The sequence below is a fragment of the Pangasianodon hypophthalmus genome, chromosome 9 (assembly GCF_027358585.1).
Source record: "Pangasianodon hypophthalmus isolate fPanHyp1 chromosome 9, fPanHyp1.pri, whole genome shotgun sequence".
Lineage (NCBI taxonomy): Eukaryota > Metazoa > Chordata > Actinopteri > Siluriformes > Pangasiidae > Pangasianodon > Pangasianodon hypophthalmus.
In genome coordinates, this window is record NC_069718.1 from 26,675,871 (window position 1) to 26,701,117 (window position 25,247).

General features: G+C 38.8%; 1 protein-coding gene across 8 annotated transcripts in view; it reads right to left on the reverse strand.

Moving 5' to 3' along the window:
* Positions 1-2,841: 2,841 nt before the first annotated feature.
* The window catches only part of anks1b (ankyrin repeat and sterile alpha motif domain containing 1B), a 195,284-nt gene continuing 172,878 nt past the window's right edge, over positions 2,842-25,247 (reverse strand). For 4 of the 8 annotated variants that reach the window (XM_026919638.3, XM_026919636.3, XM_026919641.3 and 1 more), the window contains 8 exons: positions 24,642-24,827; positions 23,930-24,055; positions 20,829-20,900; positions 16,491-16,577; positions 16,236-16,373; positions 12,262-12,429; positions 5,064-5,155; positions 2,842-4,055 (listed from right to left, as the gene is read on the reverse strand). In XM_026919638.3, coding sequence (XP_026775439.1) covers positions 4,007-4,055; positions 5,064-5,155; positions 12,262-12,429; positions 16,236-16,373; positions 16,491-16,577; positions 20,829-20,900; positions 23,930-24,055; positions 24,642-24,827 — 918 coding nt within the window. In that variant the 3' untranslated portion in view covers positions 2,842-4,006. Of the gene's footprint in view, positions 5,156-8,778; positions 10,264-12,261; positions 12,430-16,235; positions 16,374-16,490; positions 16,640-20,828; positions 20,901-23,929; positions 24,056-24,641; positions 24,828-25,247 lie in introns of those variants that run through there. The other 4 variants (XM_026919637.3, XM_034307152.2, XM_053237147.1 and 1 more) reach the window with 4 other exon arrangements.

Here is a 25,247-nt window from a genome sequence, read left to right on the forward strand (position 1 = left end):
CTGGGAAGCTTTCCACTAGATGTTGGAGCGTGGCTGTGGGGATTTGTGTTCATTCAGCTACAAGAGCATTAGTGAGGTCAGGCGCTGATGTTGGGATGTCGAGGAGGTCTGGGGTTCCAGTTCATCCCAAAGGTGTTCAGTGGGGTTGAGGTCAGGGCTCTGTGCAGGACACTCGAGTTCTTCCACTCCAACCTTCACACACCATGTCTTCATGGAGCTCGCTTTGTGCACAGGGGCATTGTCATGCTGGAACAGGTTTCAGCCTCTTAGTTCCAGTGAAGGGAAACTGTAACGCTACAGCACACAGAGACATTCTATACAACTGTGCGCTTCCAACTTTGTGGTCAACGTGGGCTAGCTTTAGCATTTAGCTTGCAACTTTTCCACAGAAAGAGACAATTCTTTTTTTTTCTTTTGGATGTTTATTTTTTAGTTTTTAGTTTACTTGTCTTTAGCAGCTGATTTAAAGCATGGCTATTCCCAATATGTAGACATGTATAATTTAATCATAACTCATAATTTAATTTATAATTATAACAATAGCAGGACACAGTGGCTTAGTGGTTAGCACACTTGCCTCACAGTGAGGTTCGAATCCCACTGTAGTGTGTGTGTGATTGTGCCCTGTGATGGGTTAGGACCCCATCCGGGGTGTCCCCTGTCTTGTGCCCGGAGTCCCCTGGGATAGGCTCCGGGCTCCCGCGCCCCTGTGTAGGATAAGTGGTATGGAAAATGGACAGATGGAATTATAACAATGAACTACCATTGGTTCAAGCACCCAACCCTGTTGTACACCAGAGAAAGTATCATTACAAAAATATGTATGAAATCAACTGCCTGTGAAAGACCAACTGATTTTTTCCCCCTAATATTATAGGAGTGTACTGCGACAGATGGTGTCAAATGTTGGAGTGAAATCCATGAAATGTCTTTTGCAGGCTCTACCTTTTTCACCTGGCTGACTGTTGGCTGTGCTGTATGAATGAGTGGAAGAGCAGCTGGCGCTACTGTGTGCTGGATGACCCCGTCGTCTCACCCGTCAGGCATGGACTAGTGCCCAGTACCCTGCACGGATGGAAGGGGAGCTGGCAGAGCGTTGGCGCCAGCCATGACCCGCCGAGTCTCGTCTCTGAGGTGATGACAGATCAGATACTGTATGTTATCCAAGCTTAGCGGAAAAAAACTGTTGTGTACTGATGCAAGATTTTTGAGGTTTTATTACATCAAGTATTTAGATTAAAGATCTTCATCAGAGACTCTTCTGGATATGAAGACTCAGGAATTACAGCTTATAACACTTCCAGGACAGATTACTCAAAACCCCTACTTCGCTTGAAACCTGTTTGGCACATTCCGTAAGCGTTAATTATTGAATCTGTGACATAATTACATGAACATTTATCCTCTGATACTTAATTTAGCAAATGGCTGCAGGATAGGAACCGTCTGGGACTTAGGGCTCCTGCTGCTCGCTCAGCCTCTCTCTCCTCCTGATGGAATCATGTGAATTGTGTAAAGTCTGTGTGTGGTTTAAATGTAATTCAGATACTTTCCTAATACACAAATAAATCGTTTCACTCTGTACTTCTATACCTGTGATTCAAACTCACAGCCTTCCGATCAGTTGCCCAGAGCTCTAATCGCTGAGCCACTACTGTCTCTCTCTCTCTCTCTCTCATTTAATGAAATGAAGAAAACTTAATCCTCCAATGAATTCTTAAAAACCCCTTGAAGAATGAATGAATGTGTAATATAGTAGAACATATCCTCTGTGTATCAGCCTCGTGAGAAACGATGACCTTTTCGCATTCTGTTTTACTCTGCTGCTTTATGTAAAGCACATTCATCCATCACTGAAGCAAGAGGCTCCACAGCAGAGCTAATAAACAGGATATGTTTAAAGCTCCATGGCAACAGAGACCACAACAGACAGACCACAGCTCTCATCGTGCCTAGGGGTGATAACACACACACACACACACACACACACACACACACACACTCATCCACATCCCTGTCAGAACACATATTAGGAAGGTCCATGTCTGATTCTATGTGACAGGCCACACAGAGCTACTAATGAGATGATTTTTCTTCCTGTAGAAAACAAGAATAAGGATACATAAAGAATAAGGATACATAAAGAATAAGGATAGGATAAGAATAGAAAAAGAATCGGTTTTGCATAACCGTGATCTTTCCACCATGCTTTCTCCCACAGGAAAAAAATGCAATGGACAAGATACCATATCTGCCATGTTGAGCAAGAAAACATGCCCTATTTCTATCACCAGTGTACTGGATCCAAGCATTATTTAAATACCCCATATCACACAACTACAATTAACATATAACGAAACAAATATGAAGCACTGCTTTGTCATTAATGTGTAACATAATCTGGAAATAAATCTTTACTCTTATGTATTTACTCTGATTATTTTGATATGTACAAATGAACGTACGCAAGAAAAGTTCATTCGTACTCAAATCACCTGAATTTTTCTTGTTTACCTGGAACGAGTGACTCTTAAAACAAAACTTGCAGATGTGAAGCTGAAATCATGCAAATGTAGGAGTTTCCAGAAACATTCCTACTAATAAACCAGGGTTAAATATAGGATACTTCAGAACCTCTTTGCTTTGGTAGAATGAAAGAGTGGCTTGCTGTATAATCCAGGACAAGGAGAGAAGAGGATGATGGGAAAGAGAATAAAGTAAAAGCCACACAACAGGAAACAGTTGTACAAGTCTGATTTATTCCATGTGCTTTGCCAGGATATAAATAAGGGTCAAACTTAGAAAATCAGAGTGCTGGAAGCCCAAGCCTATGTACATGTATGTTAACAATTCCACTTTGCTCACACAAGGGTTTTTTTTTTATTGATATTTTCAACAGTGAGATCTCGTACTTTGACCTTTAAAATTTGGTACTATATTAACCAGTGTGATATTTTCTTTTTTTCTGTTATTCATTTTCTTCCTTTTTTATGTTAAACTACATTACATATATGAACAATGATTGAGGAAAATATTTATGTACAGAAGAATTGTGGCAAAAAATTCTACAGTTACACTGAGTTAAAATAGTTAAAATATCCGCGCATCATCTGTGTATCAGCCCCATGAGAAACAATGGACTTTTCACCTGAAAGCAAAATTGAGTGGAGCCTTTCACACGTTCTCTGTTTTTTTCAACAATAGTATTTTTTTTTTCCAGGATGGCTTTTCTTCTCAAGCCCAACATGTCATATAAAAATAATATAATATAACATCAAGACAACATTAGACAAGAATTGCACATTTAAAAGAAGAATAATTAATAATAACATAGTCAATTAAGGATTAGAATAATGGCAATATAGAATTATATTAGACATTAAAATGTTTTACCAGAATGAATACTTATCTGCATGGCATTGTCAACAAACAAATCTGTAGTGATTTTGGCATGAGACACGTCACTTTCATGGTTGTCCAGTGCAATCAATCCATTCACATTGTGCATAATATTCATAATGTACTATCAAACCAAATGAAGGGAAATTAAAGAGGAGTGAAAAGTAAAAACATGGCAAACCAGAAAGTCCATTTTTGCCCCAGTGTTGTTACTTTGATCTATGGAACTGGGCAAAATTAGTCTGTCAAAATGAGTAACCATGGCATATGTCCTATCCCATGGTACCTTGCCGTTCCCCCAACCTTCTCCCTCACACAACATAGTCCACATAACAGAGCCTGAGCCCAGTGAAGTGAAGTAAGGAAATGTGTGCATTCACACTCAACACATCCCTGCCATTCTGTAGTCCACTGAAGTATGCTCATATGTGTGCTTCATAGAAAAGCCAGAGGTTCACACCAGTAGTCCTTTGCACACCAAGTTTTATGTCAAAAGTTCAGTCACAAGAGGCTCTGCCATGTTTGTAGTCCAGTGCCACTCATAGGCTCCGTATTTTGCTGTCCTTTTTTGCAATGTGTGTGTGAGAGGGTCCATGTTGGGGGCTGGCTACATTCTTTGATTTCCACAGTAATAGACATGGGAGTCCGGCATTACCCTGCAAATGAGATTAAATCACTTATCCAGAGCGTCCACAAAAAAAAGAAAAAAAAAAAAAAAGAAAAAAAAACAAGCCTCTCAGATGCCCCCTTCGCCGGTCCAACACAGCCAGAACACATGCTCTCTGCGGGCCGAGGGGCCTGTTTCCGGGCTGCTTGCATTCAAAGCCAAACCAAAAACAAGGCAAAGCAATTAAAGTACTTTTAAAGAGGGTTTTAAAGAGGGTTTTCAACACGCTGTTCGTGGTGAGTGGATCTAAACGGAACACCCTGACTTCAAACATGCAATTTTACCCGCAAAAATGGTTTATAGCAAGCCAAACCCCAGGTTGACCAATACAGACCACACTGGGGGGGGGACAAAAAAAACACAATCAAAACAAATAAACAAACAAAAAAAACCAGCCACAATCTCATCTCCATTTTTACGCTGTCCTTACAGGGTAATAGTCTTACAGTTCCCATTTTTCTGGCCCTTAAGTCTCAGTGGCTCACTGCTTCACACACTGCCTGATGACGAACAAAAGTGGACCCTCCCTCCCACCGAAATACACTGCAGTTACAAGCTTGTAGCAGCATTATGGATTTAAAGTCCTCATTCAAGCAGTCAGGATGTGTGTCTGGTAAAAGTGCTAAATGGAGGACAAAGGAAAAATGGAAGAAAAAACATCACATCAACCCCTTTTTTTAATATTCGGAGGAGAATGAGAGCGAAGTGAATGGTGTGTTTTGGCCAGAGGGCTGAGGGAAGGGGGGTCGAGAGAGATAGAGAATGAGAGAGAGAGAGAGAGAGAGAGAGAGAGAGAGAGAGAGCACGGCAGCGACATCATGCAGAGGCCACGGTAAAACGGGGCGGGCTGGACCGGACCGGGGCGGAGAGACACGGGCGAGTCAAAGGTCACTGGGCCCATGGCTCCGTGGGGGGCCTCTAGAGGGCGTGCTCTGAAAGGCACACACACAGACAGGAGCGGACAGTGGGTGCATATTAGAAAATAGTTGTCTCATACTTGGTGTTGACTCCTCTCTTGGCTTCCTGTCCTGGCTCCACGATCCACGGGACATTGCCGTGACCCTTCTGCTCCATTGAAGGCTGCTCCATCTGGACAAGAGTTAGAGAGCATACATATCAGACTGAGGAGGAGGAGAGAGCAAACGCTGAAGGATAGAGCGAGATGATTTGGTAGCCACACTATCGTAGACTTGCACAGCAAATTTCCAGTGAAAATTCTCTTTCTGTAAGAAATTCACAGAATTGCAGTTCAAGAGTAAAACACTCTGGGATCCCAAGCGTACTTATTATAATTGGCACTGAATAAATCAATAATGCTGCATGTAATGTAGAATGTATTGTGATGTTCAACAGGCACAGTATTGTTATTGTAGACATTTCCTATCACTACTCCTGCAAGTAAACAAATGGGTATAAAAATGATGACAAATGACAACACTGAAGAGAGTAACAGATACGATGCCTAGCTGAGGTTCCTTTTCTGCAGTAAGAGAGCTAAATAGTTAAGTAGTAGTAGTCATTTCTAAATACAACATTGTGATAGTTTAAAAAACGGTGTTAAAAAGGCAGGTTTGTATTTTATATCAGTTATCTGAATGCACACAACTTTTTTTTTTAAAGCAAATTATTATCCTTTATACTACAGACAAACCTACCCAACAACTACATCAGTTATAGCCACCAATCACACTGCTGTTCTTGTATCCTTGGTGTCGGAGATTTATTTCACACACAGCTCTCTACAGGAACAGCACACACACACACACACACACAATAACAACACATGTCCAAACACACAAAGTAATCTATGCCTTCTGTTGATCTACGCCATCCTTTCTTTATCTGGCTGTTCCATATGGAGCCACATGAAGTAAGGAATAACACTTGACAGACCGTGCAGTTATACGCCACGCCGGGGCGGTGTGATTCGCGTCATTCCGTTACCACGCTGAAGTGGGGAATTTTCGTATAACTGCATGGTCTAGAGTGTGTTATTCCACTTATACCACAGCGATTTGCCAGTGATTACATATTTACCAATGATTAATACTAATATTATAATTTTAATGCTTTATAGTGAAGATTTATTGCTCTGGAACATCAGCGAGACAAGTTAGTTCCTGTTCTCTCTTAGGTTTTGTTATAGCCATGATAAACAGTCAGTCCCTCACCAGCATCTCCTCTCTCTCTCTCTCTCTCTCTCTTTCAAAAAAAAAAAGTAGCTTGTCATTTTGCTGGGAAACTTTGCAAAGCACCATAACTGTTACAAAGCACTGACACTGGAGACTCCTTCCATACATGTCACCACATCAATTATATTTTTCCTTTGTTAAACAAAACATGTTTATTATTCGTCTTAGATTATGTGTCTGCCATACAATTCAATTCGATTAGAATTAATTCAGTTTTATTTATATAGCGCTTTTTACAATAGACATTTTCACAAAGCAGCTTAACAGAAATCTGGATATAGATAATAGATTTATATTTATCCTTAATGAGCAAGGTGACGGTAGTGAGGAAAAACTCCCTGAGAGGACATGAGGAAGAAACCTGGAGAGAAACCAGACTCAGAAGTTACTCTTCTATAACTGTGTGCTATAGAGTCAGGCAGTGCTAATGTGACTGAAAGATCTTCAGTATAAGCACCAGGGTCATTGTTGATTTCAGCAGAGTTTTAGCTTTAAGACTATAATATCCAGGTGAAGTTATCCACTGTATAATGAATGAGACTTGAGCATAATTTTTAGCAAGTGCAATCATAAATCTGTCCAAGTGAGAACATCCACAATCATCTTTACGGTGTCTGTGTGGTACCATCCACAGCAACCTGACGGCAAACTTAAACGCAATGCAAGGCCATCCTCAGCAGCGAGTGATTCTCAGGTGAGTACAAGTCCCTGTGAATGAGCTCTTACTATGGAAACAATAATGGTTCATGTTACAGCTGGAACTACTGACTGAGTCATGTGGTTACACAAAAATAATGAACCTTAATAAACATCATAGTCCTCACACTGACTGACTACATCTCACTGACACTCGCACGCCTCTGACTAACCCTCACTGTAAACCTGTCATGTCTCTCAAACTGATGCCTGCCAGACTCACAGATAAAATACACACACACACACACACACACACACAGTACAGCGTGAGCACCACTGCGTACATTACTCTACCGTGTTAATCAGTGTGGCATTTACAGCCAGCTTACATTTTCTCTGGAGCTCTTTTTAGCTGTCAGTTAAGCTGCGCTGTACAGCAGCAGAAGAGTTAACGCTACCTTGTGATCCTGTAACATCTTCTGACCCTTACAAGCACTGAATAAAGCTACTGGCATTTTCAGTGTTTAGCCTTTAGTTCTGTTGGATGCCTACTGTATTTATTTTGCGTTTTCCTTTTGCATCAGAATTGGTGTAGTTATACTATTTTATACCACACAATCTGAGTGGTCAGAAGGTGTGCATTATTTGTGTGTAACAACACAACCCTGACAGTAGGTCTGACTGTAACATGAGCAATAGGTTTAAATTACTGCAGTATTGTAAAAAAAAAAAAAAAATACATTATTGTTTCTATAGTAACAGCTCATACACAGGGACTTGTATGGCAGATGCACCACATACTCTAAGACTAATAATGAATGTTTTTTTTTTTTAAATGTGTTGTTTAACAAAGAAAAATGTATAATACTTGATGTTTTTATGTTTTTTATGTTTTTATTATTTGACATTTATGGAAGGAGTCTCCAGTATCGGTGCTTTGTAAAGTTTCTGAACATGGGATAGTCCTCAAGACAAAGGAGTTTACTTCTTTCTCAGACGTTCCACAACTTCTCTCCACAACTTCACATCTAACTGTAAACTGTTAAAATGGACGCCTATGTTGTTTATTAACAAATGAAGCACTGTAATTTTTGGCAAATTACCAAACACACTCCATGCCATGTTGTTCTACAAATAATCCACTTCAGGGTGGTAACAGTAATGACGCTTCACGTTGTGACACATCACACCACCCGGTGTGGATTATTTTCATGTAAGTGCACAGTCTGTAGTGTGTTATTCTTACTTATTGATTCATGCATGCCTATTAATTATACTGTTGTTTTAAATAGTGTGTATAAAATCTTCGTCTTATGTCCAGCCCTAGGTGTAATAATCAGGGTCATGGAGGTCATGGAGATTTCAGGGAAATCAGGACAAATGAAAAAACAGTGAGGGTAAGAAATGTGTTTACAGGGTAAATGCAGGGGATTTATAATGCTCACTTTCCATTGCCCTAGTGAAGAACAATAAAATGGAAAGTATAGTTAATGTACTGCATCTCTTGTATGAATGCACATGTACACATCCATTCAAATGCAAGCTGTTGGTTTAAAATGAGAAATCTGTGAATACTGTATGTGAAAATCTCCCCTTTCTGAGCTAATGTCTCTCTATGGGAGCACTGGTTAAGGGGTTTTGCATACAGAAGAATAAAAGATGTGCGCATATCTTTAAAACTGATCTCACACAGAGCTTAACAAACTCTGAAGATATCTGAGCTCACTGTCCCCAATGGCTGAGACAGGTCTGTGCATTGTTAGTTAAAGAGACACCAAAAACCCCTTCACATGCTGGGGGACTCTCCTGATGGCAGGTTTGAGTGAAATTCACGTGACTTTCGTAGTTTTTCATAGTTACAAAGACCAGACATTCTTTATTACTTTCTGCAAAGTTTTATCATTTAAGCATGTCTCATCTTCAGCGGGTCATTTTTGTTTCTTCTGCCTCAGTTGCAGTCTAACTACATCGCTGTACTGCTTCGTTAACACGTGTGCATCAGATGATCCTACAATTTAAAATAGCCAATAAGTCAGAAGTAACAGAAAGCATCAAATGACTAACAAGGCAAAAATAGCAAAATATTCATACCCCTTCACATGCTTTTTCAGCAACTTTCACTTTGTTATAAAGAATATTTCTCACTTCCACCCTTCTGTGTGACAAGTCTGCACGTTAAAAGTAGTTTTGTGATATGAATGATAAATGCAGCATGACAGACAGAACATGCATTTTGAGCAGCTCAGTTTTTACTTTACATGCATGTTACTTCCACTGCTCATGACAGATAGATAGATAGATAGATAGATAGATGTACTTTATTGATCACCAAAGGGATATTTGGGTGCTACAGCAGTAAACGACAGAGATGCAATAGACAAGTTTCACATTCAACACATATATAAAAGATAGCAGTGTTAAGGTGCAAAAATACAGGTGCAGAATAACAGCAGCATAAATTCACAACACCCAAGTGGTGGGTTCGGTTTGGTGAGTAGCGATCCTACGTACCTGTATATATGTACAGTATGTATCACAGGCTCTGCTCTAAGACTACACCTGAAGCCTGGCTTTGCCTAACATTTCATTAAAACACGTCTATGAGACTTTTACCGAGATGTCTATATTATTCATCATATTATATCACACTGCAATATCGTGCTGTTTTGTCATTTATCTCCGACTGTTTTTGGTGGACAGCACAGCCTGTGTGAAAATCTCTTCTGAAGCCCCTGATGCAGCGCTGATTGAAGCTCAGAGACGTCGTGCCTCTATGGGCTTCCGTGGAAGATTCAAGTACATTGTGTTTTTAATGGGAGCAAAGAATAATGCTCATTATACAGCAGAATTTTAATACGTCATTTTTGGGTCCTGCCTGGATGCCATGCAGTTTTCATCCTAAATTGTAAGTATAATCTTCTGTCTGATTAGTTTTTTTCATTTCTGAAATCTGTTGTTTATAAGTCTAGCTAGCTGTCACTTTCTTCTTCAGTTGCATTTTTGGCACAAAATGGCAGCCACTGCTAATGTTGACCTGATTTTATACTTTATACTGATTTTATACTTTATACATTATACTTTGATTTTTATCAAAGTATTTTGACACTCACTTGAACATAACAGACAGCTGTGCTTCCCCTATTTTTTAAAACCACCACTGGTGTGTATGTATATGTACTGTATATGTATATGAATGAATGAATGAATGAATGAATTGAATTCTGTCCCGTTATTTATTGATTGTGGGAGGCTGGAGGTGCGCCCTGTTGGGAAGAATATTGTCTGATGAGTCTGATGGCAGCTGGCAGAAAAGACCCCCAATAGCGCTTCCTGGAGCACCGTGGTGGAAGCCAAGGACTAAAGGTGCTCCTGGAAAAAAAAAAGAAAGTTGGGCGATGGGGAGGATGGGCAGAACGGTTCATCAGTTTCGCAGCTACAAGTCTTTAATATTGTTACATGTTGTAAAAATCATGTATTATTTCAGCTCTAATAGAAAAAAAACCTAATAAAATAGGCCATTCTGACCCAGATAGAATATGGGGTTATGGATGGAGTGGCGCTATAAATAGAAATCTATTTTCAAAACTGTCTTGCATGTGCACGTGTGTAGCGCACAAAGTCCTGACTCTGGGGAGGCAGGGGAAAGGTGTAGGATGTGTGTGTGTGTCAGTGGGGCAGTGTGTCAGGGTGGAGAAAAAAGACACAGTCACACAGCACAAACAACCTCTCATCAATCATGTTCAGCACTTCACTGTGAGGGGTAGGCAATACGACCAAAATATCACGACACACGATGTGTATCACCACGTACACGCAGGCACTGCTGTTTAACAGCCAGCAAAACAGCAGTGTTTCGTTGTAAGAATGTATGATGTACTTAATGTCTATAAAAATAGCATCTGTATTTATTAAAATGTACAACATTACAAAAATTAAGTGTATTGTGTCATGATTGATCACAATATCAATATTTTATCACCGTATCGCCCAGCTCTAGTCACTGTCTATTTATTCATTATGCATACACACACACACACACACACACACATACACACACCCAGCACACACATACATGGATCCATGCACACGTCTTCTGAATGCACACAACTCATACAAAATATCTTATAAGACATAACAACCAATGAACATAAAGAAGAATCAAGATGTTATTTATTAAACCGCACAACAAAATTGTTCTTTTATGCAACTAATATTTGAGTTCCTTACATTTCCAGGTAAACGTTACCGTTATCCAGCTGTTGCTGTAGTCTGGCAGGATTCAATAAAACATGTAGAGAAACAATTCAGCTATCATGAGTAATTCCTAAGAACTGTGATTATTTTTATTTGCTAGCCAAAGCCAGTCAAAACCTACTATTTCCTGCTGCCATGGTATAAATATGTACGTGTTCATAAATATTCAGGAAATATGTAAATATTCAGATTGTATACTATATATTAAGCACCTGGCTTGACAGAGAATTATGGATTTTTATCAAGAGGAAGTACAGCGCACTTGCTGGGTTCATAAAGTCAGCTCCAGAATTAGTAACACCCTTTAGTAAAAAAAAAAAAAAAATGGGGATGAAAAATATAATATTGATATTGTGATAAATTATGTAACAGTATACTTTTCTGAGATATCATTATATCTTTTTTTATTATTTTTAAAAACTAATTACAACTGGAAACAGCTACGATGTTAATTTTGTACTTAATTTTAAAAGTTTTCTCTTTTCAGTGTTATTTTATAAAAAATATTATCTTTACAACATAAAAATACATTTATTAATAATAAACACATTTTTTATTATTATTTATAATTTCTTAAAAGCAACACTACTGTTTTGCTGGCAGTTTGTGGGCAAACCTACTGTACATATTGTGATAAATGTTGTGTATCATAAAAATTGCTTTTGAGTATCATGTTTTTTTTTTTATATCACTCAACCATGAATTTTTGTTAAAAATATATATTTTTGATATTGTTCAGTTCACATTTACAGTGTAAGATTAAGTTAATTAACCACAAAGACATTTTTATAACCATTTGCACCCAAAAGGTGCCAATAATTCTGGAACTGACTGTATATAGACTTCCAACATGTTGACATGCACACAGTAGCAGTGAAAAGCCTGAACAGAATGTTTTCTTTTTTAGACTTTAGTATCATCAGTCAGTGAAGCACATGCCAAAAGCAAACTGGAATAAAGACTTCAGAAAGAAGTGAAAGTGGAGATCCAGATTCGGGCAGAAAGCAGCACTCACAGGACACAGCGTTAATACACAGGGACAGGAAGAGAACTGCAGAGGCACAGAAGAGCAAGATGAGCCAGCGTGTGTAAGAGTGCGCGATGAGCACTTACAGATTTGCGGATGTTGGAGCGTGGTTTGGGGATGGGTTTGGACGGTTTGCTGTCGAAACTCTCAGGCAGCGTGGACGAGCCGTGGCCACCCTTCCTGGCCTGCAGAGCCAGCTGATAGGCCACCTCAAACGCCTGGCCCAGGGTCAGGATGATCTCATAGGCCAGATTCTGCCCACAAGTACATAAAGCACAGGTCAACGTTTCAATAATTGGACAAGAAGTCTTAGGAATTTGTGTGTGAGCAGCTGCATGACAAATTTTTGTTGTATGCCTTTTTTTTTTATGCAGTTTTTATTTAAAAAACTAAAATAGTGGAAAGGTTTCATTTTTGTTACTGAGATTAAAGTTAGGGTCAGGTTTAGTTTTAGCATTAATTATGAATTATGAGGACAAAAACCCCACAAGGGAGATGCATTGAAATAAATGAGATAAATTCACATATTTACAATATATTTTTTGTGAATCCATTTATTTCTGTAAAGCTGCTTTGTGACAATATCCATTGTTAAAAGTGCTATACAAATAAAATTGAATTGAATTGAATTGAAAGAGGCTGTAAATAGGCGCCTCGTACTATTTTTTTGCTTTAGATCATAACATGTTATGTTTGTGAGTGTGAGCTGCTGGCTCTATAGTATCGAAGGTAACTGTTCGTGCGCATTAGTTTCAGTATCATAAACTAAGGAATAATAAGTCAAAAGAGCTAGTTATCATGTTTTCCAATCGATTAAATGTCCATAATAGTAATTTGAATTTAGGTCTTTAGACTTGACCATTGTCTGTTAAATTATGGTTAAATTAAATCTCCAAGCCAGGTTATGGTGGTGTGTAGTTTTCTGATTGCTCTAAAGCTTAGTAAAGACCACACAGGAAGTAGGTAAGAACTATGCCCATCTTCGCATCACTGGCTAACTACACAAACTGACGTCCATTGCCCTAATGAGAGCTTCTCCAACAACAAGGTCATAAACTGTGAAAGGCAAGTGACGTTTTTTTGTGATTTATAAGACTGTAATTTTATTTTTGAGAACAGCAATGTTCCTTAGCGTTACACCAGTTGTTGTTGTTCAGACTCCCCCACTTTGGGATTTTCCAGATTTTTCTGTTCTGTCTGTATAGAAAACAGAGAAGGACCCGGCAGGTTTAATGGACTGACCCGGTACTAGGGGAGTAAACCTGGCATCTAGATGACAACTCCAAAGTAACAAGCCCTCAATTCAATATAACGCCAATATCCTGTCCTGTAAGTCAATTAATTTTCCAAAATACCGTTTGTTTATTTCATGTCTGGGTATGACCAGTTTCACTACTCTGTCTCTTTTTTATGGTTACAGATTTCTTTTCAGTGTCTTCTGGGGGTCTTCCCCAACACCATTGAAATCATTGTCCAAGGTCTCTAGAGTCTTTGAGAATTTGTGGCCTCATAGATTAGCATTTTTGGTTGCGTCTTTTCTCTTGGTATGCCTGCAAGGGCCTCAGCTCTGTCTCCTCCTCACTTAGCATTTCTTTTTCAGAATCCTGAAGCTGATCATTCTGTCTGGACTCTATGTTGTTTTCCAACTTCTCCTCACCATAGATTCTGGCAAGAGGTAGTGCCTCTGGGCTACGAGTGACAGCTCTTTGGCTGTGTTGTTCATAATTTAGGAATTTGCAGACTGTATCTAGCTCCTCTTCATCAGAGCTCTCCCACTGACCTTTTGTCTGACTCTTGAATCTTCACTCCAGTTCAGTGTCTTTGACCCATTTCTGTGCATTCCTTTGTACCACATTGTTCCTTTCATTCACAAGGCTATCAGCACGCCTTCTTTTCATGACAAGAAGAAGCAGCAGCAGCCACTGCCTTTATTTGTCACATACATGTTACGGCACAGTGAAATTCTTTTCTTCACATATCCAAGCTCGTTTAGAAAGTTGGGGTCAGAGAGCAGGGTCAGCCTTGATACAGCACCTCTAGAGCAGAGAATCCAACAGCAGCAGCCTGGCAGTACTGGGCCTTGAACCCTTGACCTTCTGAGCAGCAAACCACAGCCTTACCCACTGAGCCACCACTGCCCCTTTTCATAACTAGATTCACCTTGTCTTCCCAGTAGGAAGACAGCTTACCTGGCCCCTCCTCTCTCAGACAGGTTGCGGACCTGCAGGTCAGTGGCGAACAGCCAAATGGCCAAACAGCAGGTAGTATGGAGAGAACGGCCAAAGAGCAGGCAGCATGGAGAGAACCCTGTTGCCTCACTGTGGTGCAGGTACAGGCATGGACCAGTTTTGTCAGCGAACTTTTCCAGTAAGCTTTTTGTTGTTTGTTCTGAATGATGACTACAGAGGCCTGTTGCCCTTTTGTTCACTTATCGATTTCCCTGAGAGTGTTGCATGAGAGCCATGCACACCAGAGAAATTCTTCACTTCTGCCATTAAACTCTCTCCCCATAGTCAATCTTTTCAGGGAATCCAAATCAGAGGTAAAGTAACTGAAGAGTTTATCTACCTCAGGTTTGGCTGACTTGGTTTTGGTGGCATATACTTGAATGAATTGTGAGCAGTGGTCCATTACAACCAGTTTTTATTCATTACCCTGTTCACAGGTTTCCTGGTGCAAAGAGTTGAAGCTAGTTCAAATGGGTATAGGTATCAGAGGGGCTCTGGTTACCTTACGCAGTGGTTTCCTTTCCAGGCAATCACAGACATTGGCCACAAAGTGTTCCATGTCCGTCTGCATCAGAGCCCAGTAGAATTCGGTAGAATTAAATGGTCCTCTCTACGCGAGGTGACCCATTTCCTTATGCAGCTCCCTGAAATCTATCTGAAATGTTTACTGTTTACTGTTGTTCCACTCTCGAAATAGCAATCTCACATCATAATACTCTGTTTTTAGTTGGCAAGTAGTGGGACATTAGGCTTTCCTTCTAAACTGTGTTACCTTCTGGCTCTCCCTTTTAGTTTTGCTGTCATAGCTCGTCTTGCCGGAGTCCCTGCTTGCACTCTGCACACAGTGTTCATTGTTTTAATTGATATTTATATGCCCAGGTTCTTCTGTAATAATGTTAATTCTGACAATCAATGTTAGCTAGCTTTGCTTTCACTTAGCTAGACAGCTACGTAGCCTGTTATCTGGAGGCCAACTTCATAACTATTTCATAAATCATTATCATTATCTGTTTTACCCAAAATAGACATGGCATCAACGTAGCTGAGAATGTATTTGTCAATGGATGAATAATAAATACTAAAGATTTTATGACCCTGAATTGTCTTTGGGAGTCTACTTACCAGTGGATGCATGTGACACGAGGGGGGTGGAGTTCATATTTAAAGTGATCTTAGGAGTGAAGACATGAACAGGTCTCCGCTCTATTCCCTTTGCCCTATCATATTTCACCACAGACATGGAAATGCTAAACAGCTAGCTAGCTTGCTAAGTTCTTAGCTTATTTCCCCTGGGTAATACATTCACAGAAGTAGCATATCCAAAGGACATCTAAACATTGCATTTACAATATACCATCTTGCACTCAATATGTATAGGCATTATTCCTTCAGCTCACCTGTACAAGTATTGAAAAAATACTTTTAGACAGGACAGTATCACTGCTCAACATGTTTTGCATTGCTCTATGTTACCACAGAATTGTGCAAACTCCGTGATTACTTCACATGTTTACCTTCAGGGTAGGGGGTAATGCAATAGAATTATCTGTATTTGTACCTGTGTCTGTTGAGTGCTCAAAATATTTATATCTATTATATACTACCTGATCTGTGTGCATGCAAATTCAATCTATAGTAATTCTAGATTGTAGCAAAGTGCAAATTAGGTCCCCATAAATGACAAGTTCTTGTCATGTCCCCATTAGGTGTTATAAATACAGAAAAACATGACAAATCTAAGGTGATATTTGGGTTCCCAGGCTTAAATTATACAACCCTGATTTTTTCCCCATGTCCCCGTTATGTTATAATTACAAGAATGTGTTACTAACCACATCGAAAGCCGTAAACACATGGCAGTAGTGGTGACTGGACTTCAAGTCTTTGGTGATGTAGGCAAATGTGGAGAGGTCCTCAGGATCCTGCGCTGCACATGAGATGTTCCGAATCTCATGCTCGGCTATGATGTTCTGCACAAGAAAGGAAAAAAAGAGAGAGAGACAGAGAGAGAGAAATAACTAAATCATTTACATGGAGGCCGATATGTTTCATAATTGTTAGAGAGCAAATGAAAGGCTGCTGTTCACCTTATTTGTTGCATCAATAAACTTGACTCCTTTGTAAGAGACTGAGAGGACAATGGTAGGGACTTTCTTCATTTGTTCCGTAGACTTCTTGCAGAGAAGACAAGAGGAGAAAATCATAGAGCCACCCAGACAAGAATCCCCAAACTTTCCTACAGCCCAAAACAGAGCATGAGACATGACGCATAAAGCCCAACATGCGGCAAATTATGTTATCTACACCCCAAAATCTTCCTAGCACAGTATAACTCCTATAACCATACACCTCCAAATCTATTACATTACAGTATAATTCCTATAACCATACACCTCCAAATCTAACACATTACAGTATAACTCCTATAACCATACACCTCCAAATCTAACACATTACAGTATAACTCCTATAACCATACACCTCCAAATCTATTACATTACAGTATAACTCCTATAACCATACACCTCCAAATCTATTACATTACAGTATAACTCCTATAACCATACACCTCCAAATCTATTACATTACAGTATAACTCCTATAACCATACACCTCCAAATCTATTACATTACAGTATAACTCCTATAACCATACACCTCCAAATCTAACACATTACAGTATAACTCCTATAACCATACACCTCCAAATCTAACACATTACAGTATAACTCCTATAACCATACACCTCCAAATCTAACACATTACAGTATAACTCCTATAACCATACACCTCCAAATCTATTACATTACAGTATAACTCCTATAACCATACACCTCCAAATCTATTACATTACAGTATAATTCCTATAACCATACACCTCCAAATCTAACACATTACAGTATAACTCCTATAACCATACACCTCCAAATCTAACACATTACAGTATAACTCCTATAACCATACACCTCCAAATCTAACACATTACAATATAACTCCTATAACCATACACCTCCAAATCTATTACATTACAGTATAACTCCTATAACCATACAGCTCCAAATCTATTAAATTACAGTATAACTCCTATAACCATACACCTCCAAATCTATTAAATTACAGTATAACTCCTATAACCATACACCTCCAAATCTAACACATTACAGTATAACTCCTATAACCATACACCTCCAAATCTAACACATTACAGTATAACTCCTATAACCATACACCTCCAAATCTAACACATTACAGTATAACTCCTATAACCATACACCTCCAAATCTATTACATTACAGTATAACTCCTATAACTATACACCTCCAAATCTATTACATTACAGTATAACTCCTATAACCATACACCTCCAAATCTATTACATTACAGTATAACTCCTATAACCATACACCTCCAAATCTATTACATTACAGTATAACTCCTATAACCATACACCTCCAAATCTAACACATTACAGTATAACTCCTATAACCATACACCTCCAAATCTAACACATTACAGTATAACTCCTATAACCATACACCTCCAAATCTATTACATTACAGTATAACTCCTATAACCATACACCTCCAAATCTAACACATTACAGTATAACTCCTATAACCATACACCTCCAAATCAAACACATTACAGTATAACTCCTATAACTATACACCTCCAAATCTATTACATTACAGTATAACTCCTATAACCATACACCTCCAAATCTATTACATTACAGTATAACTCCTATAACCATACACCTCCAAATCTAACACATTACAGTATAACTCCTATAACTATACACCTCCAAATCTATTACATTACAGTATAACTCCTATAACCATACACCTCCAAATCTAACACATTACAGTATAACTCCTATAACCATACACCTCCAAATCTAACACATTACAGTATAACTCCTATAACTATACACCTCCAAATCTAGCACATTACAGTATAACTCCTATAACCATACACCTCCAAATCTAACACATTACAGTATAACTCCTATAACCATACACCTCCAAATCTATTACATTACAGTATAACTCCTATAACCATACACCTCCAAATCTAACACATTACAGTATAACTCCTATAACCATACACCTCCAAATCTATTACATTACAGTATAACTCCTATAACCATACAGCTCCAAATCTATTAAATTACAGTATAACTCCTATAACCATACACCTCCAAATCTATTACATTACAGTATAACTCCTATAACCATACACCTCCAAATCTAACACATTACAGTATAACTCCTATAACCATACACCTCCAAATCTAGCACATTACAGTATAACTCCTATAACCATACACCTCCAAATCTAACACATTACAGTATAACTCCTATAACTATACACCTCCAAATCTATTACATTACAGTATAACTCCTATAACCATACACCTCCAAATCTAACACATTACAGTATAACTCCTATAACCATACACCTCCAAATCTAACACATTACAGTATAACTCCTATAACCATACACCTCCAAATCTATTACATTACAGTATAACTCCTATAACCATACAGCTCCAAATCTATTACATTACAGTATAACTCCTATAACCATACAGCTCCAAATCTATTACATTACAGTATAACTCCTATAACCATACACCTCCAAATCTATTACATTACAGTATAACTCCTATAACCATACACCTCCAAATCTAACACATTACAGTATAACTCCTATAACCATACACCTCCAAATCTATTACATTACAGTATAACTCCTATAACCATACACCTCCAAATCTATTAAATTACAGTATAACTCCTATAACCATACACCTCCAAATCTAACACATTACAGTATAACTCCTATAACCATACACCTCCAAATCTAACACATTACAGTATAACTCCTATAACCATACACCTCCAAATCTATTACATTACAGTATAACTCCTATAACCATACACCTCCAAATCTATTACATTACAGTATAACTCCTATAACCATACACCTCCAAATCTATTACATTACAGTATAACTCCTATAACCATACACCTCCAAATCTATTACATTACAGTATAACTCCTATAACCATACACCTCCAAATCTAGCACATTACAGTATAACTCCTATAACCATACACCTCCAAATCTAACACATTACAGTATAACTCCTATAACCATACACCTCCAAATCTATTACATTACAGTATAACTCCTATAACCATACACCTCCAAATCTAACACATTACAGTATAACTCCTATAACCATACACCTCCAAATCTAACACATTACAGTATAACTCCTATAACCATACACCTCCAAATCTAACACATTACAGTATAACTCCTATAACCATACACCTCCAAATCTATTACATTACAGTATAACTCCTATAACCATACACCTCCAAATCTATTACATTACAGTATAACTCCTATAACCATACACCTCCAAATCTATTACATTACAGTATAACTCCTATAACCATACACCTCCAAATCTATTACATTACAGTATAACTCCTATAACCATACACCCCCAATCTAGCACATTATAAATCCAGCATGTCACAGTGTCCCTGCACCTCTGTGTAACCAACCATAAGAAATCAACGTCCCTAAAAAGAAGTGTCCCAATTTCCCCTGCAAAACAAGCCAACCCAATCCATAGGCATTCAAGAGAATATCTACCAAACCCCAAAGACATTCCCCTGAATATATTCTCTATATTATATTATTATATTACACAGTTAATGCTTTATAAAATCAAATCTCCTGAGTACATGACTCTAATTTTTAAACAGGTCAGAATGAATATTCCCTCCCTCTTTTAACACCATGTAAGCTTTCTGACAGTTACATATTTGGTGCTTTATTATTCTTCTCTTTTTCTTTTTCTCGGTCAGCGTTTGTCTTTGCCTCAGCATGTGTACACTATCCTGGACCTGTCAAAATCTGCTTCAGCACCGAGATCAAGCGAGAGAGAGAGAGAGAGAGAGAGAGAGAGAGAGTGTGCAAGAGCGAGACAGATGGACGGACAAAGAGACAGACAGGGTGAGAGAAAGAGAGAGAAAAGAGTGAGAGAGCAAAGAGCATGTTACAAGTAAATGCCAGGTTCATTAAACTAGAAGAAAATGCATGAGACGAAACATTATGTGTTCAGACAGATGAGAATGAGTGAGAGAAGGCGAGAGATAGAATGAGATAGAGACAGTCCTGCAACACAAAACCCACCACATGACACATGTGAGAGAAAGTAAGAAAAAGAGACACCATTTCCAGGTTAAAGTTCGGCAGGGTTCACTGCAGTCATGAATCGTTTGGGTGTAACTGTATGTGTGGAGTCAGAGTCACTCCCAAACTGTTGTTCAGAAGCATAAAACTTTTTATTTAATGTTTATTTTGTTATTTGTTGTGAGGTCTTCTGTATGATCACAAACCTTACCCTCATTTTTGCACAGGCGTCATGCGTGGACTCTGTTCCTCTCAGCTCTTTCACGAGCATGGAGCCCAAATACTGCAAAAAACACCAGCAAGAAAACTGTCCATCACCTTGTTTTAATGTCATACATCCAATCTGACAGAGGTTTACTCCTGCAGGCATAAATTCATACAACACCACGCAAACTCCCGTGTCTGGCTGAATATACTGTACATCAGTTGCAATGAGTTTAAGCATAAGCATGAGTTCTGTAAAATTCATCAGAATCGACACACAATGGATTTCCCCATCAGCGAGCTGCAGGTAGTGTTCAGAGGTATTTCTACTTCCTGCTTACCATTTCCGGATATATTGTCTTTAAGAAGACAGGAGCAGCCATTTTGTTTTTATAACTGTGACATTTTAATAAAGTTAGGATTGTACAGTTGCTGTGTTTAATATTTTAGGAGAGTCAATCTCATGAATAAGTCTTAATGATATACGTATGCAGGATAAAAGTAGAGACGGATCAGGGAATATCATATCACTCAACAACACAGAATCTCTCTCTCTCTCTCTCTCTCTCTCTCTCTCTTTCTCTCTCTGATGTCTGTGGAAATACAGCTGTCAGGCTTTGTGCCACTGAGATCGATAGATGAAACCTGATGAGATTAAAATGCTGTTTACAGAGGCACTGTAGGCTGCTGCCAGCATGGGGTGTAGCTTCCCTCAGTCACACACACTGTCCAGATGAATTACTGTCTGGAGCCCACACACACACACACACACACACACACACACACACACACACACACTCCTTTGGCTCACAGATTTTACTGTCCTTTTGGCACTCGTTAATGCCACAGTACTAAACATCACTTTAATAAGGATAAATGAAAGGAGATTATGTTTTGAAATATTTATCTTTCTGTTTGATCCCTTTCTTGATCTCTTCATCTGTCTCTCTTCCTTCATCTTTTATCTAGACATCTGTGATTCTGTGACATATCAGAAACTCTACTGGCCTGTCCCAAGGCCAATCAAATTTACATGAGTTTAACATAGGCATGATCTACAATTCCAGCATCGCTGCTCGTGTGGGCAAATAGACCAACCAGATTCGCAGGGCTGTTGCTAGGTAACAGAGCAGCTTTATGTAACCTCTAGCTAAAATTACTTCAGGATGGAGAGAAGCTGAAAAACAGGCCGCCACTTTAATTGAACAGAGAAATACTGTTATTCACCACAGAAACACTCTCTCTTCCTCTCTCTCTCACTCTCTTACTTCTGAGAAATAGTCCACCATTTTTGTATATCATTAAATGCATATTGTACTGTATGTACACACACACTCAGAGTGTGAATTCATAGCTGAATTATGGATGCATAGTGAGGAGTTAATACCTAAACTGTGCATGCGCTATTTAGACCTCTAATGTAATTAAAGACGCTTGATGGTTGTCAGCGAATAAAATGACATAATTGCAGAGAAAACAAACAACTGCAGGTGTTGTGAGGAGGCTTCACTGCACACACAGCAGCTTGCTGAACTTCACAGAGGAAGATGACAAAGCCTGTGATCCGTTTAGCTGCAGGTACATGCTACTCAGACAGGTGTGGCCTTTGCACACATGGAGGTGTCTCAGTTACGTGATTTGACCTTGGGCTATTTTACTCGCACAATATCAGCTCAAGTGAGTGGCAGTATAAAGTCTAAAGGTACTGTGACCACAAATATGGCTTAAAAACTCATTTTGGACAATGTCAGTACCTTCAAAGAATTGTAGAATAGAATTTAAGGGCAATATTTAACATATAGCGAATGGATGAATGAATGAATGAATGAATGAATGAATGAATGAATTAATCGTGTAAATCATTCCTGTAGATGTCTTTTGGTAGACAGTGGAGGAGATTGCAGGAGACAGCATCTAAATCAAAGACAATGCATACGTCTTTGTATACAGTACATTGATTATTGCAATAAAATATGTGAATCCACCTAGGCCTAAAGTGAGCCACAGGCATGTTTTCTTTAGAAGAGAGTGCAAACTGGCTAAAACATGGGCATAATTCATTAACTGTTAAACTCAAAAGAGCACGAAGGAATCAACCAATTAACAAAACAACTGGACTACGGTTTTCTAAACATGAACCAATGAGGCGTGTATTTGCGGAAATTCTTTAGCTGAAGCAGCTCATTGAGTAGAGTTTTCACAGACTTTCATTCTTTCAGATTAGTTTTTCTACCCTCTTTGGTCTGTTCAGTGAAGTGATGATATGAAGGCTTGTCAAAAACAAGTCAAACTTAACACCAACGGTATCGACAGGAATGCCTCCACCGCCAACAAGTCTAGTCCTCCATGTTAGTAATTTGTATGCCTGAAATACCCTAAAAATACACAAAAGTATACTTTAAACAGGAAAGAAGCTATTAAAGAAAAAAAAAATTCAGATAATTGACCTTGCTGTGACCTTGATTCTGTTCAGATCAGATCCTAAATCTAATAGTTCTGGTTACAATGATAATTCCATATAAATCCTACAGCCCTATCTCTTGAGATATCACGCTAACAAGAATCACAAATGGTCGAAAAACCCAAAACCATAATACCACCTAATAGCAAAGGCATAAAAATGTTGATGATGAAAACATAATGTTTAATCATGATTGGCCAAAGATCTCTCATGCTCAGAGTCCATGGCATTAGTCAAAAGTGGTAATATGAAACGACGCTGCAGAAAGAAAACATAACTACTTTTAACCGATGTGTCTAGTTTATAGCCAGAAACGACTCACTGATAGTTAAGCATTAGTGAGTGACTGGTGACGTCATTCAGTCATGCGCCTGGACCTTAACAAATTTTAGTTGAATTTTAGTTGAATTTTCTGTGCTATAATAATTAAAAGAATATCAATTATGCAGATCTGAGGCACTACACTGCAGCTACTAGCTGATGAATTGGAAGGTAAACCAGACATCTCTAAAATACTAGAACAGTTTGAGTCTGCCATTGTACCACTGCATTTTATACTTAAGGAGACATGCACAAATACACTATAATACATGGAATGGACCCACACTGACAGGAATACACACATACACACACTTGAACATGCTTACATATGCCTCATAGTCACAGGACTGGAATATGAGCTTCTCAGGATGGTGCTGCCAGTACTGTACAGGAGTGGATGATGTCGCCTCGTTGGGAGGTCGCAATGTGATTGGTTCACACCATTCCCCTTGCTGAAACAGAGAATCGGGTGACAGTTGTTAGAGCGAGAATACAGCAGGTACACCACGTAAATATAAGCAGGACAAGTGCAGATGATATGTTCTAGTGCTACTTTTCTTTTTTTTTATAGTCCGCAGATATATAGCTATATCCTGTTCCTACTCTTATCCTTGGTGTGAGTACACACAGTGCTGCACTCAAAAGAAATGCTTTAGAGCATTCACATTAAGTAATCACACTGAAACACACACACAGACTCAACACACTTGATGCAAACAGGAGCGCGTGCATCCACTGATAAGCGCTCTATCAGCACCATGATGATCAAAGGCACACTAAACACAAGCACAAGCAAGTGATAAGCTTTCTCTAAGAATAATAAAAGAGAAAATACACACACTTGATTTAATATAGAAAGTGTTTGTGTTTTGAGGTTAAATGTCAGAACACATATCTCAGCTATTTCACATACAGATTTGCGTAGATCTACACCAAACCACTTTCACATACTGTTATAGGATATTAACACCACTCTCCATTGCTGCATTAATCCCGCTTACACACAGCAACGCTTGCCTGAAGTGTGTACACACTCACCATACTGACTTGTGCCATCTGCCTCTCCAGTTTGGAGCGTGGAACATCCTCGAAGTAGTTGTCATTGCGTCGGCGCCTGGCGTCTGCCTGCATGATGAGGTGCTGCACGTCAAGCGAGCCGGCGTTGGGATAAGCCTGACTTAGAGACGGAGAGAGCTGAGGAGGAGTGTGATTCCCGCTGGGCTCCTACACAGAAACGTACACACCAGAAGTAACGACGTTAGCATAATATCAAACATTAGTGTCATTATTTAAATAAATATCACCGTGAGTGTAATTATAATTTAAATAAGAGCTGTATTAAATCATCACCTTCTTTGGGCGTATCAGATAGAATCAGTCTCAAATGATTACTCAGTTACTCTGAAGAAGCGTACTGAAGCTACGTGGCATTATCACCTACGTGGGATTCAGATCCTCCTTTAACTGAACATGTTTAAGGGTGCTAGAGAAAGTAATTTATCCAGCTAAGATTATTATTTGATACACCATCAAATCATCACTCATAAAGGGTCTGGCCTTGGTGCCACATCACTTTCATCAACAAATTTATCCACAAAATGAGTGGTGAGTAAATATCGAAAACGTATATACACAAGATATTTT